The sequence below is a fragment of the Lucilia cuprina genome, chromosome 6 (assembly GCF_022045245.1).
Source record: "Lucilia cuprina isolate Lc7/37 chromosome 6, ASM2204524v1, whole genome shotgun sequence".
In the NCBI taxonomy this organism is placed as follows: domain Eukaryota; kingdom Metazoa; phylum Arthropoda; class Insecta; order Diptera; family Calliphoridae; genus Lucilia; species Lucilia cuprina.
Genome location: NC_060954.1, coordinates 40,542,333 through 40,557,326, shown reverse-complemented (window position 1 = coordinate 40,557,326; position 14,994 = coordinate 40,542,333). Strand labels below are relative to the sequence as shown.

General features: G+C 28.8%; 2 protein-coding genes across 2 annotated transcripts; one reads left to right on the top strand and one right to left on the bottom strand.

Moving 5' to 3' along the window:
- The first annotated feature begins 980 nt into the window (after positions 1 to 980).
- On the top strand, positions 981 to 3,498 carry LOC111675739 (angiotensin-converting enzyme). The gene is made up of 6 exons (XM_023436566.2): positions 981 to 1,120; positions 1,240 to 1,807; positions 1,882 to 2,794; positions 2,856 to 2,978; positions 3,048 to 3,223; positions 3,292 to 3,498. The coding sequence occupies exons 1-6, from the start codon at positions 1,079 to 1,081 to the stop codon at positions 3,300 to 3,302; spliced, it is 1,833 nt and encodes a 610-aa protein (XP_023292334.2). The 5' UTR covers positions 981 to 1,078; the 3' UTR covers positions 3,303 to 3,498.
- Positions 3,499 to 12,644: 9,146 nt separating this feature from the next.
- Positions 12,645 to 14,011, bottom strand: LOC111675749. Its single transcript, XM_023436576.2, has 3 exons — positions 13,841 to 14,011; positions 13,583 to 13,764; positions 12,645 to 13,025 (listed from the first exon to the last, which is right to left on the bottom strand). The coding sequence occupies exons 1-3, from the start codon at positions 13,888 to 13,890 to the stop codon at positions 12,922 to 12,924; spliced, it is 336 nt and encodes a 111-aa protein (XP_023292344.1). The 5' UTR covers positions 13,891 to 14,011; the 3' UTR covers positions 12,645 to 12,921.
- Between the last annotated feature and the right edge of the window lie 983 nt (positions 14,012 to 14,994).

Below are 14,994 nucleotides of genomic sequence, written 5' to 3'. Positions count from 1 at the left end.
GTCATTTATGACCCTCGCTCAGTTTTATAATACAAATTGTTTATTAATAAATATGTCTAAATATATCGAAAATAAGATTAAATTAAACACAAATGCTTTTTGTAAAACACATATGTCCAATTCACAATCGGTGTTGTACGGTTGTATCGTAGTATATCGTAATTTTTATACCCTACACAACTTTAGTGGGGCATTAGACCCTAGCCCCTATAAAAGGCGCTCTTCCAAATTTAACTAAATATCCACAGTTTTATTAAACAATAAATGACTTAAGTATGTATATCTGGGGCAGGGTACAATTCAACTTATATGCTTTATTATGAAAACTAAATCACATTTTATTCGTATACAGGTGTATGGGTATTTTATGGTCGGCCTCGCCCGACTATAACTTCTTGCTTGTTTTATAATTGATTTGTTTTTGTTTCAAAAAATTTTATTTGAAACAAATTTATGACATACAACAATACGACATCGATTGTAAATTGGACAATAGTTTCCTAAAATTATATAGTTTTCTGTTTTTGCCAGAGTTCTATTTTTGTGGGTTTAGTTGGCCTCCACACATTCCATTACACAAGGGTACAGCCAAGGTCATAAATTTGCAATAGTTTGTTATGATTTTCACATATCGATCATCTTTATACAGATCGTTGTGCTTTGGGGTTTTCTCCTGATCGTTTGCCACCGAAAGATGTTGATAGTTTGAAACAATTTCTAACATACAATATATTTCTAATCGATATTGTTATACGTCATGAGGTTCGTATTGTTTTGAGAACAGTTCACTAAGTCTTTCTTTTTCACTCGATTACTTATTAATTACTTTTTTTACTACAACATTTTTTATTTATAAATTCAATTTTTTTTGGTTTATTTTTAAATACATTCTGATAAGCTTTGGAGCCACACTCAAATATGTATGTATGTGTTGTCTTTATCAGTTTCACTTTTCTTAGATTGTATATACTTTTCCTGATGGTTGATGATCAGTCGGCTGTTAAATCGCAAAGCTTAAACATCTAGTGCATTAATTAATTAATTTAATTTGTCTTCGACAAAGTTTTAAATCAAAACAATGAAGCTTTTACAAGCTTTACTTGTCGCAGTGATCTGTACGGTAAGCTTAACTTATTAATTCTTCGAAAGTATATGTATTTCCTAGATAAGATTGTATGTCAGTTGCTTTGATCTCTGAACTTCTGTTTAAGTGTGCAAATTTGGTTTTTCCATTTTCAGATCTCTTTAGCTGCCCCCAATAACGAAACAGATGCTAGAAATTTTGTCACCAAAGCCAGTGAACGTTATTATAATCTTTATAATAAAATAGCAGCTGAAACATATTCCTCCATAGATGATGAGGATTTTGAGGAAATTTTCAAAAAACTAAATAATGTTAAGACTATTTCCCAAGAATTGGTGGAGATTTCTCAAGATGCTGCAGAGTTTGATTTGAGTAAAATTAAAGATCCTCAACTTAAGAGAGCTTTAAAGAAACTGCGCAAAGTTGGAAATCTTTTTGTTTTGGGAGAAGATTATTTTTCTTCTTTCCTATTGAATTTGAACTCATTGAAAAGTCTATCGACTGATAAGGATATAGAACCTTATTTGGGGGGTATTAATATGCCGGATCAGGATGACAGTGCTATAGCTTATTATCCCGATATCCAGAAGATCTTTGAGACTAGCAACGATGCAAGTGAGTTGAAATATTATTGGGAAACTTGGAGAGAAAGAAATTCTATATGGGCTTCGGTTAACTTCTATACAACTATAGAAGGCATACAAAAGGCTGCCGAAATTTCAGGTGAGAAATTTAAAAAAGAATTTAAATAAGTTTTTTTTTTTCTATCCGAAATCTTTATGTTTTACTTTTCTTAGAACAACCTGTCTTGGAATTGTATTATAGTCAATATGAAAATAAAGACTTCTTGAAGGTGATGCAAAAAGTTATGGATGAAATAATGCCGGCTTATAAACAATTACATGCCTTTATACGTCACGAATTGCATAAGAAATATGGCAGTGATGTTGTAGATCCTAATGGTCTCATACCAGATCATTTGTTTGAACAGGTGCTATCACAAGTCTGGAAAGAAGGTAGTGTTATAGAATCCTATTTCCCCTTTAAAGAGTTGCCTCCCTACGATGGCTTTGTCAAGAATTACGATGCCAAAAAGGTTCTACAGGAAGCTCAACAATTTTATAAATCATTGGGCTTTGACGATCTCGATGAAACATTTGTTAAAGATCAACTCAAAGAACATGATGAATCAACAAATATAGGCGATTGTCGTGCTGATATTTTCGATTTAACGCCTAAAGTTTATATGAAATATTGTCCCAAAGTGGACTTTAGGAAATTTATGCAAATGCACGGCTATATGAGCCGTATACATTATGCCCAGGCAAAGAAAGATTTACCAGCCTATTTCTTTAACTCTTACGATTTGGAATATCCTGTGGGTGAAGCCGTCATACTGTCAGCTTGTACTCCAAAACATTTGCAGGCTATCGGGGTAGCCAAAGATTTTACTTTTACCGATAAAACTCTTATGAATCGTCTTTTCCGCATGGGTATTCACACCATATTGAATGTTCCCTTGTTCTTTGTCCATAGCAAAGTTGTGCATGATTTATTGAACAATACCATCGATATGGATGGAGCCAATAAACATTATTGGAAACTAATGCAAACATATGTAGGCACTGAACCTCCCTCCGATCGTGAAGAAGGTTCCATAGATTTTCCCTATAAGTTCTATTTGGATTTAGAGCAAAATTATCAGACTAAGTAAGTAAAATTTTCTTTTATTTTATATTTCATACGACATTACACTTGTTTATTTCTTTAGGAAATTCGTCTCTGAAATATTGGGTTATCAATTCTATAGAGCTTTCTGCCAGAAAGCAGGTCAAACGGGTCAATTGCATAATTGTGATTTCTACAATAACAAGGCGGTAGGCAATGATTTGAAGTAAGTTTGCCGTTTAAATGCAAATATGAACTATGATTTAATAATATTAATATTTTTTATGTTTCTCAGATCGATGATGTCATTAGGTTCTACTAAATCATGGCATGATGTTATTGCTAAAGTCTTAGATAAACCAGACATAAGTGGTGATGCATTATTGGAGTACTATGCACCGATTTTTGATTGGGTTAAAGGATTGAATAAGCAAAATAAAGTCAAAATTGGATGGAATGATAGTAAGAAGAGTAAGTAGTTATAGGGAAAATGAATAAATATATAATGGATAATAATATTATTTGATATTCATTTTCAGAGGTTCTTTAGAAGATGATGTCTAGATAAGGACTGGAGATCTATATTTATAAAGTTTTAATAATTTTTTATAATTGTCCAAAAAAAAAAAAAAAAAAAATCAAAATAAAATTTTTAACTTTATTATATAGGGTCAACTAGAATGCAAGTTAATTTTATATACTTAAAAAAATAAGATGTAACATAATAAAAAAAATTACAAAATACATTTTCCAATGAATTACTTACTTATTGAACACCCTGTTAGCAGTTAATTGAATTAATTGTTAATTGTTAGCAGTTAATTGAATTTATATATTTTCCAATAGTTTTGGAGATTTTTATATTTTTTAACAATTATATTTATGGGTCGTTTTTATATACATCGAAATATTCACTTAAGACTCATAAAAGTATATATGAGAGGGGATATACTGTTGAAATTCTGGAAAATAAAACTGTTTTCAGTCATAACTGGTTTAAAAATGCGAATTTAACATTTTTAATCAAATTTTATGAGGATCGATTCATAATTGACCCTATCTCCCATATAAGGTCGCATTTCGAAAATGTTTATAAACAATATTTGTATGACCCAAAATCTCTCTAATAACTTTTGTAAAGATCAGTCCATAATTGTCCCTACCACTTTCAGAAAATGAATCTTTTTTCTTTCGATAATAACAAAAACATCGGATCATAAATTCATAGTCTATTTATAAGGAAGCAATTATTTCGACAATGATTTGATGGATAGAATATAATACTCTTACTTGTTAAATATTTCGAATATGTTTCCTTGGTCTAAAGAAGAGTAGGTATTTGCTAAATTTCATTCAAATTATCTTGAAAATATTTTTGGGTGTTACAAACATCGGCACATAGAATATACGTAGTTGAAATCGGTCTATATTAAAGTAATTTGTGCATAATTTGAACAATCTAGTTCTATTTTTTCCAAATAAACGAAATTTTGTATTTAGTCTAGTCAATAGTCTAGTATATAGTCTAGTCAATAGTCTAGTCTATAGTCTAGTCTATAGTCTAGTCTATAGTCTAGTCTATAGTCTAGTCTATAGTCTAGTCTATAGTCTAGTCTATAGTCTAGTCTATAGTCTAGTCTATAGTCTAGTCTATAGTCTAGTCTATAGTCTAGTCTATAGTCTAGTCTATTGTGTAGTCTATAGTCTAGTCTATTGTGTAGTCTATAGTCTAGTCTATAGTCTAGTCTATTGTGTAGTCTATAGTCGAGTCTATAAACTGTTAACCCAACAGAAGAAACGAAATACACAACGCAATAAAACCAACATTCAAACATGCTAAACAAAATACACAAAAAACAAAAATTTCGTATTATTGAAAATTCGGATCTGAAAAACTGATTTCAACAGACGGACAGACACATGGACACGGCTTAATCGACTCCAAATATAAGGTTCCAGAATATTATACTATACTCCGTCGGAAAATTATATTGTGGTTATTACAAACGAAATGACAAACCTATATATATATATCATTTTTAAGAAAGTGTAGGGTTTAAAAATATACGTAAACTTTAAAACTTTTTTCCACTGCATTATCTAAACTTTATTATTTAAAGTTACGGTATTATCATTGTGGTTTGTGCACAGAATATATCGTGCAAATTTTATCATGTACACAAACCACATATTATATTAAAGCGCACCAAGCGGTTAGTAGTGGCATTAATAATTAAAATTATAACTGTGATAACAGTCAGTTGGTTTAACAAACAAACTGTTATAATATAAGTTGTTATATTAAAAAAAAAAAACAGTTGCCTAAATGTATAAATTGATGGATTTCTAAATATATACATTCTTCAAAGAAGTTGTATGTTTTCCGTAAACATCTTTTTTAAGCAAACTTCTCAATCGATGAGTTGAGATAGGGGAAAAATAAAAATTAAACTTAATAAGTAAGATTGTCATATTCGGATATACCGAATCCTGTATAGCCACCATCAAATATGTATGTTGTAAAAATCATTCTTCTCTATAAACATCAGAGCGATATTAAGTTAATTCTTTGAAGTTTTAAAAACGAATTATGTTTTTCTGATTTTTTTTTTAACCATAAACTGGTTTTCTGTTAGAGAAATTATAAAGAAATTGTCGGCTTGTTTAGTAGATCGATTTCTTTTCGTATAAAAATTATTTCTTCGAAATTTTCATTGAATTTTAAACTCCATCCTGAAAGAAAAAGTAATTTTCTAATTATTAATTTTCTTATCTTTAAGAAAGGTCCATTATATAGACCGGTACTTGTAAAATATTGTACATAGATTTTGTATGGAAATTGTTTTTGTAAAATTTTAATGATATTTTCGTATTTTAAACTGAAACTAATCTTTTAAGGGGATAGGGTCCGTAACCAACCCATCTCCATGTGTTTCCGTAGAATGATTTACGTACTTGTAAAAGAAGGAAAAAATTTCAAAACTTTACTCGTATTTGTATTTAAGTAATTTTCTAAAGAGAACCTTTTATGTGGGGTAACATCAATTACGAACCGATCTTTATAGAGGTTTTAGAACGATTTTAATTTATACAGAACTTTTTTACGCCAACTTTTAACCAGTAATGAGCGTTAAAGTAATTATGTAAAGGCGACCTTATATGAGGTTGAGTTTCAATTATGGAGTTATGCTCACAAGAATGTATAGAGGGACTTAATCGACTTTTGTTGGTACCTTTTATGGAGTATAAGAACCAGCACCCATAATATAGTGTCTAGCGATTTTGGTTAATAAAAAAATAAACAAGTTTTTTGAATTTAATCGCTGTAATCGTATTTCTAAGCCAGTTCTTTAAGGTATTTTTTAAAGGTGACCTTTTATGGGAGAAACGATTATAAAACGATTCTTATAAAATTGTTTAAGGGATAATATCGTAGATATTCTAGTATTTTTCAATAATATTTTACGATTTACAATACCAAACTTTCCGTGCCGCCTAGGACCGAGAATTTATATACTTTTGGGGACTGTTACAAACAGAATGAACCTATTTTTTTTATTGAAAATGTTGATCTCAGTATAATATGTCATAAAAAGTTTCTTTTTGTTTTTGGAAAGACAAATTTATCTAAAAGATAAAATTTTATTCAAATACATGCTGAATAAGTCAAAAAGTTAAAATTTTATACATTTTAAAAAGTCTAAATATTTATATTTAGTTTAAGCACTAATGCACATCCCACGTCGATTAACAAAATGTGCATTTTAAATTAAAAAGATTAAATATAACTAAATCCTATATGTCTGCTTATAGACGATAAAAAAATCATAAATATGAATATAGTTTTTTTTTTGTTTAATGCATTTTAATTGATTGAATCAAAATAATTGGAAAATAGAATGATGAAACTATAGTCGAGCGTGACCGACCGTGATGATACCCAACACTAATTATGAATTTTATAATAAAGCTTTTATAACGATTTTAACATTGGTTGCGAATTTATTGAAGAAAAACAGATTCACATAAGTTTAGGTGGTTGGATAAATATGAGGCTTTTTGACAGAAGGAAGCTAAGTGAAATAATAAACCGATTTTAATAATTCTCAACAGCCTACGATATTGGATCTAGAGAAGAGTACTGCACACAAGGTTTACACTGCCACAACATCAGCAAACTGTGCTGCTTTTTGGATAGATAGTAGTATATTAAACGTAGTTAAGAGATAAAAGGCCCAAAATCAAAAGGTCAGTTTGTACGGGAGCTAGAACAAATCTTCGGCCGATGCTTGTAAAATTTTTTGTCGGGCGTTATGTTTATATAAATGTCATTTGTATTGAACTTTACAGTGACACTAGTGTTTATAAATGAATATTGGACATTCAAGACGTTTTATTAGGGGCGTTAGGTTCAAATGAGGTCCGATATATACTAAAATCGACAATGTTATTTACAATTGTATTAAACTTAGTTGTGCGCTAAAAGCCACAATTCGGAAGGTCGGTTGCATGGGACTAGAGCAACAGTAGGTTCGATGCTTAAGAAATTTATATTCGGGACTTTCGACTATGTTTATATAAAACCAATTTGTGCCTAACTGCATCGTGATACTAGTGTTTATAATTGAATTGTGACATTCAGCTCATTTCCTCAGGGTGACTTTATATGAGGTCTAGGGTTAAATAAGGCCGGATCATTACGAAAATCTACTGTATTATATATAAGTTTATCAAACTTAGTTGTGCCGATTTGTCTGAAAGATAGTAGTATCGGAAGATCCGGTTGTGTGGGGGGCAAGTGCAAAAATAGAGCCGATCTTATAAAATATTATGTCGAGATTTATCTTCATATCAAAACTTATTTGTGGGAAGTTTCTAAAATTTGATAGCGTGAGCGTTTAGATGGACACACATACAAAAAACGGACGGACGGGCATAGCATAATAGATTCAAGAAGTGTTGCCGATTGGTATACTTTAAGGTGGGTGTAGGATCCATATTTTTGAATGTTACAAACATTAGCACAAACGCATAATACTCTTCCCACTATAGTGGTATATGGTATAAACAAAAACAAAAAATTTTAATAAATTCAAACAGATACATTTTTTATAGTTTAATATACATACCCAGCAAAAATACTCAACAACATACTTTTTAATGACTACTACATACCGTCTGCATTACATAGAAGGAGTCTAGCAATAAATTACAAATAATTTATTATGTAAGTACTTACTTACAAAGTGACAGAAACAAAGCTTCTTATCCAACTCCTTATTTGCAGGAGACCGTAGTAAATACTTAGCTAACTTCCTATTTCTAAGCGAGCGTGCCTCCAATTTCACTCTCGTCTATAAATATACATTTTTCATTTTAAATCGATTACTTTTTAAATGTATGTTTTTGCTGGGTAATAATTAAAAAAAAATACTTTTTAACTAGTCTTTTTGCACTGTACAGCAATTATTTCATTTTACCTAAATTACAGCCAAAACTGTTTGCACTTTTAAAAGAAATTTTTGAAATGAATGAATGAAACATATTTTCAACCCCCAAAAAATTGCTTTGTGATATTGTATGTATGTACTTAAAAAGAAGGATTTAGTTTTTCTTTTCGAACAGCTGCTTTAAAGAAAAACTATTTTCACATTTTTACCTGATCTTGGCAAAGTGCAGTTTTTGAGTTTAATAAATCAGTTTTGAAAAAAATGTAATTTAGTTTTTCTTCAACCGTTGATTAGTTTAAATCTCTCAGTTATGAATATTTATGGAGTTTTTGGTATCATTATATTGATTCCAACATTTGTGTTCGTTTTGTTTCTGACACTTTCAATATTGTTATTTTTGTTCAATATACTTCGTTGTCGATATTGTGTTGTGAGATTTTTCAGTATATTTTTATATAGAAAATTGAGAATATATGTACATTCAAGAAATTTTAGAAACAATTTGAGGTAAGTGAATTTATTTAAATATGAAGTAATTTAGAACGTGTGATCTGGAATCTTAGGATAGTGAAACTTTAAAGCGATTTTTGTATTCCATATCTTATTTGGTTGACAATAGTCCGAAATTTTTATAAAGTTAAAGTTTAAAGGCAGTCACGATTAAAAGAAGAAACACACGTATGCCTTTACTGGCTTCGGTCTACCAGACTACAACACTAACCACTAACGTACAGGAGGTTAGTGGTCTGTAAAATTACAGAATTTAATATTTGGAACACAAATATGTAAACAGTCTGGAACACTAAAACATCACAATAGATGTTGTACCTTTCAAAGAGGAATTTTAACTTAATATCTAAGTTTTGACATTTGCAAACTGAAACGTTCTAACTAACTAACTAACTAACTAACTAACTAACTAACTAACTAACTTACTTACATACTAACTTACTAACTTACTAACTTACTAACTTACTAACTTATTAACTTACTAACTTACTAATTTACTTACTTACTAACTTACTAACTTACTAACTAACTAACTAACTAACTAACTAACTAACTAACTAACTAACTAACTAACTAACTAACTAACTAACTAACTAAGTAACTAATTAACTAACTAAATAACTAACCTACTAACTTACTAACTTACTAACTTACTAACTTACTAACTTACTAACTTACTAACTTACTAACTTACTAACTTACTAACTTACTAACTTACTAACTTACTAACTTACTAACTTACTAACTTACTAACTTACTAACTTACTAACTTACTAACTTACTAACTTACTAACTTACTAACTTACTAACTTACTAATTACTAACTTACTAACTTACTACCTTACTAACTTACTAACTTACTAACTTACTAACTTACTAACTTACTAACTTACTAACTTACTAACTTACTAACTTACTAACTTACTTACTTACTAACTTACTAACTTACTAACTTACTAACTTACTAACTTACTAACTTACTAACTTACTAACTTACTAACTTACTAACTTACTAACTTACTAACTTACTAACTTACTAACTTACTAACTTACTAACTTACTAACTTACTAACTTACTAACTTACTAACTTACTAACTTACTAACTTACTAACTTTCTAACTTACTAATTTACTAACTTACTAACTTACTAACTTACTAATTTACTAACTTACTAATTTTCTAACTTACTTAGTTACTAACATACTAACTTGCTAACTTACCGACATGCTTAAAATTTTGTATAAAATTAATATAATAATTCTTAGTATCATTAAGAATTCAACAACATTTAAGAGTTCCAATTACAAAATGTTGTCCTTAATTGACAATTAGCACTCATTTTTCATTTAGCATTACTCCTAATTGATTTATTTTAAATTTTTTCCTGCTAATTATAAATTTTATTTGTATATTTTCTTTTCTTTTTTTCTCCAGATATTTGGAAACCAACTTGTGTCAAAGTCCTTTCTCATGATGACCGTCAAAACACCCACACACTATTGTTAATTAATTTTTAAATATATTATTTATAATCTGTATTCTCTTTAGTAAAAAAGCATTTCTTTTCAATTCAATTATAAAAAATATATATTTCCAAAAAATATCCTTTAATATTGTATTTATTTTAATGCTGTATATAAAGAGTAATTAAAAAATAATGGCGAAAAAATTACAAAATCCTAATTGATTTTTACAATGTTAAGTTGTTGGTTTTTTACTTTCGTACTGAGATTTTTAATTTGTTTTTACTTTTTTTTTGGGAGAAAAAAGTTTGTTTTTTGCGTTATTTTTGTTTTTTAAGGATTTTTCTATTTTGTGTTTTAACCATCAATTCGAACTGAAGTTGAGCCAAAAATGTTGTCATTTTTTGTTAAGGAATTTAAAATATGTAGAGGGTAAATGTTTTAAGTATTTGGTTGAAACGAATTTAATGGACACTTCCAGGAAAAATGTTTTTATGCAAGTAGTTCTTAAATGGAAATCAGTGAAATGTTATTGAAATAAGAACGATTGTAATCAAAATGATAACAAAATGTATCAAAATACAGTCTTCACACTCGACGCTTCTTATCTATGTTCTAAATCTTAATACATTTTTAAACTTATTTATACGATAGTAGAAATATTATATTTTCAGAAATGTACGTTTCATATGTTCCGATTAAATAACCACACCGGCATTTTTTATCACATTTTCAAAAGGTATAGAATTGGAAAAAAATTTGAAATTAATCACTTTCAGTTGCTGCTAATGTTGTATTGGCGAATATGTATGTAGGAGTTCTTTTTTATTTTTACCCACTTCTTTTTTGGCCTTATTTTTCGTGGTCATTATATTGTGTAGTGATTTGTACGTAAATTGTTTCCCAAATCTCTTGTTGTTCTCATTGTATAGTACAGGCAGGGAAAAAATGCAAAAAAAAAGTGGAATGGAAAGGAAAAGATTTTTCGTAATCCTGTCACGTCCTTCACATAAACAAACAATCGACAGGCAGTCAGGCAGAGTATGTATTTCAACGTTATTTGTTTGGGTGTTGAATTTTTCATTCAAAATTCCTAAAAGAACGGAATGCGACATTATTATTTACGAGGACCTAATGTATTGTAACACTAAAGAAACTAGAATTTTCTTAGTACATGTTTAGTTTTTCTTATTCGATTTAATTTTTCGATTTTCTATTTAATTTGTTTTAATAACATTTAGTTTCTAAATAATAAAAATGTAAAGTAATTTAAAAGTAGGGGATTGTGAATTCCACTTGACTGAACTGTTTTTTAAACACTTCATATACTATTTGATCTGTTTTATATATTTTGGCATAATATTTGTTAACACATTTATAGGTATGTGTATGTTATTTTTAGTTTATGTCAATTTGATATTGATCTATATCAAATTTGCATTCCATTAGTAAATTAGTTTTATATAAGTGAAAAGATTTAAAATAAGATAGATTTACTTCTATAATAGGTATTCAAAATCTTAGATGAGGGTAAGTTTAGGATATAAAATGTAAATGCTTTTATATCAAATTTATAATTTTTCTTTTCAAATTTATTTACAATAATGTATGTACATAAACGTTGATTCTACATACATATATAGTATATGTATTTTACAAATACATAACCTGCACAAGAATGAAGACTGTTGAAAATTGTAAAAATTTGTTAACTATTTCAGTCTAGTCCATAGTCTAGCCTAGAATATAGTCTAGAATGTAGACAATAGTCTAGTCTATAGTCTAGTCTATAGTCTAGTCTATAGTCTGGTCTATAGTCTAGTCTATAGTCTAGTCTATAGTCTAGTCTATAGTCTAGTCTATAGTCTAGTCTATAGTCTAGTCTATAGTCTAGTCTATAGTCTAGTCTATAGTCTAGTCTATAGTCTAGTCTATAGTCTAGTCTATAGTCTAGTCTATAGTCTAGTCTATAGTATAGTCTTTAGTCTAGTCTATAGTCTAGTCTATAATCTGGTCTATAGTCTAGTCTAGTCTATAGTCTAGTCTGTAGTTTTGTCTAAAGTCTAGTATTTTGTCTGGTCTATAGTCTAGTATTTAATTTAGTCTATAGGGTCGTCAATAATCTAGTGTAATCTATTGTGGTCTAGTTCAGCTTCCCTGTGGTTTATGGACTAGTCAATGTTATGGTGTATATTTAAGTCTATAGGTATTCATATTTGTTTAAGAAAAGTTGCAAGAATTTTATTTTTTTAGAAACTATAGTATTATATAGAACTATAAAACCAGATAAACAAAAGATTGAAGATGTAGGAAGAACTACATACTTATTTATGTACATATGTATTACGTACATATTTACGTAAATGAAATTATAATAGAAACTAAAATAACAAAAAATATTTTCGCTCAGGTGTCAGTTTTATATTACATATAGAATTTTATTATAAAATTGCTTATAGAATACAAATAAATAAAATAATAAATATTATTTTTTTTAATATATCTAAATGATCTTAAAATTTCCTTAAATTATTAAATAAATATAATAGTTTAATATTTTTAAATTAATTAAATTACAACTAAATAGGAACGTTTGTTTAAATGAATAAGTAAGGCACTTAAATTTCAGTAAATTACTTGTTTTGACAAACTATTAACGTTTAGCTTTCTTAATATTAGAACTAATTTAATTGTTATTATTAAATTTAGATGTTAATGAATATTGTCGTAGAATTGTAATTTTATTTATACAGTCTCTTCCTTAATAGCGGCAATAAAGTGTGAAATTTGCCTTCGGGTTGTTAATTTCCAAGAAACACAGGCTACAGATGAGATAAAGAAACCAATGCCTAAAAGTAATATTTAAAATTAAATTTTAAAATTCAAATTGTGGAAATAATAGAAAATTAATTAGTGTGATAAACTCGAATTCGGTATATACATATGTACACCCTACACATATTATTTAAGGAAATTAAGTAAAAGTTTGTGATTGTACTAACACATTTGATCAGCTCACTATAACTTTAGGTAAACATTGTGGTCAAATTCTTGAAAAGTTCATTTAAAATGATTACAAATCATATGAAAATTATAGTAAAAATCTGACTATATTTGATGAGGCTTCCACCAGTACTCATATAATTAGTTTTCTGGGAATAAGATTCGGTTCTAGTTCTTACATTTTATATTAAAGAGGCTAGTCACTTTAACACCACGATTCCCTAGAATGATTTATATAAAATACAAGCACTTTAAGAGACACGATTTATTAGAAAAACGTTGGGACTATATCGGTTATATATGTTGACACTTGATAGTTCTATAAAAACCACTTTTAATATCATCAGAACAAGTACTTTTTTATTAATTACCATATTATCTAATTTATAAACTCTTTACTTACCTATCAATAAAATGGCTTCCGACATTTCGTCTTGTATCGTTTTCGAAACTAGACATAATAGGAATAGACCACTTAGTAAACAAAAGGAGCCAATAACTACAGCGATCGTGATAAATATCAATATAGGATCCTTAAGGGCATCATTAAAGAACGTAGAACACAATGGTTTGTTAGGTAAACCACTAGAAACGATTAAACGTTATTAGAAAATTATTTTTTATTCTTTTATTTTTATTTATTTCTCAATCAATTGCTCACCACGACTGTTCATAGGTGGGTAATGTTACTTCTTCACGTCTTATTTCCATGATGTACTTAACACAACTAAAACTCTGCTCCCCAATTTACAATTTCTTTGGCAGCTTCTGGTGTTTTATCTCTCTCCCTTCCCCATATTTGCTTCCTTACTAAACATTAGAAGTTTAAAAGATTTAATTTTTTTATTTTGTTTAAATCATGACACTGATTTCTAAAAATATATTTTTCCATACGACTTACAACAACACCAATAAACAATTTGAAGTAAAACATACATATTGCAGACAGTTTTTATTGTTGCAACCCCAATGGTCTATATTTAGAGACGCGTGCCATACATTGAACAGACATTGCACAAGAATAGAATCATAAGATCTTATGAGAACTTTTGTGAGAAACAAAAAATATGTAAATAAGAAACCGCAAAATCTTATAAGAATTTTATGAGTAAGAATGAGAGTGAGACTCAATGAAATTTTGATTCAATGATGATGTTGTACAGCGGTTGGAATAGGTTAGAGATTATAACGTGGTGCATAACGCGTTCATGTAAATGTTTGTAACGCAGAAAAGTCTGAATTAGAACTGAACTAGAACTGAACTAGGACTGAACTAGAACTGAACTAGAACTGAACTAGAACTGAACTAGAACTGAACTAGAACTGAACTAGAACTGAACTAGAACTGAACTAGAACTGAACTAGAACTGAACTAGAACTGAACTAGAACTGAACTAGAACTGAACTAGAACTGAACTAGAACTGAACTAGAACTGAACTAGAACTGAACTAGAACTGAACTAGAATTAAACTAGAACTGAAATAGAACTGAACTTATACCTTCAGCTCCACCTCTTCGAATTCTATGATTTTTCCATCGGACAGACGAATGTGGCGTTTTTTGTATATTAGACTAATATTTCGAAGTTTTTTTAAACGGAATGACAAATCAAAATGTCTACCATAAAGTGTATACAAATCTTGATCATTTTAGAGAATAGTTTTCCAAAATTAAAAATTTTTACTTGTATTGGTTTTTATTAAAATGAAGAAAGCGAGAACATAAAAATATATATTCTTCGTCTTCGCATATAGCTCTCTTTTTTACATACATACCTTTCATTTTTGAACACATCTAGCTCTCTTTTGATTGAA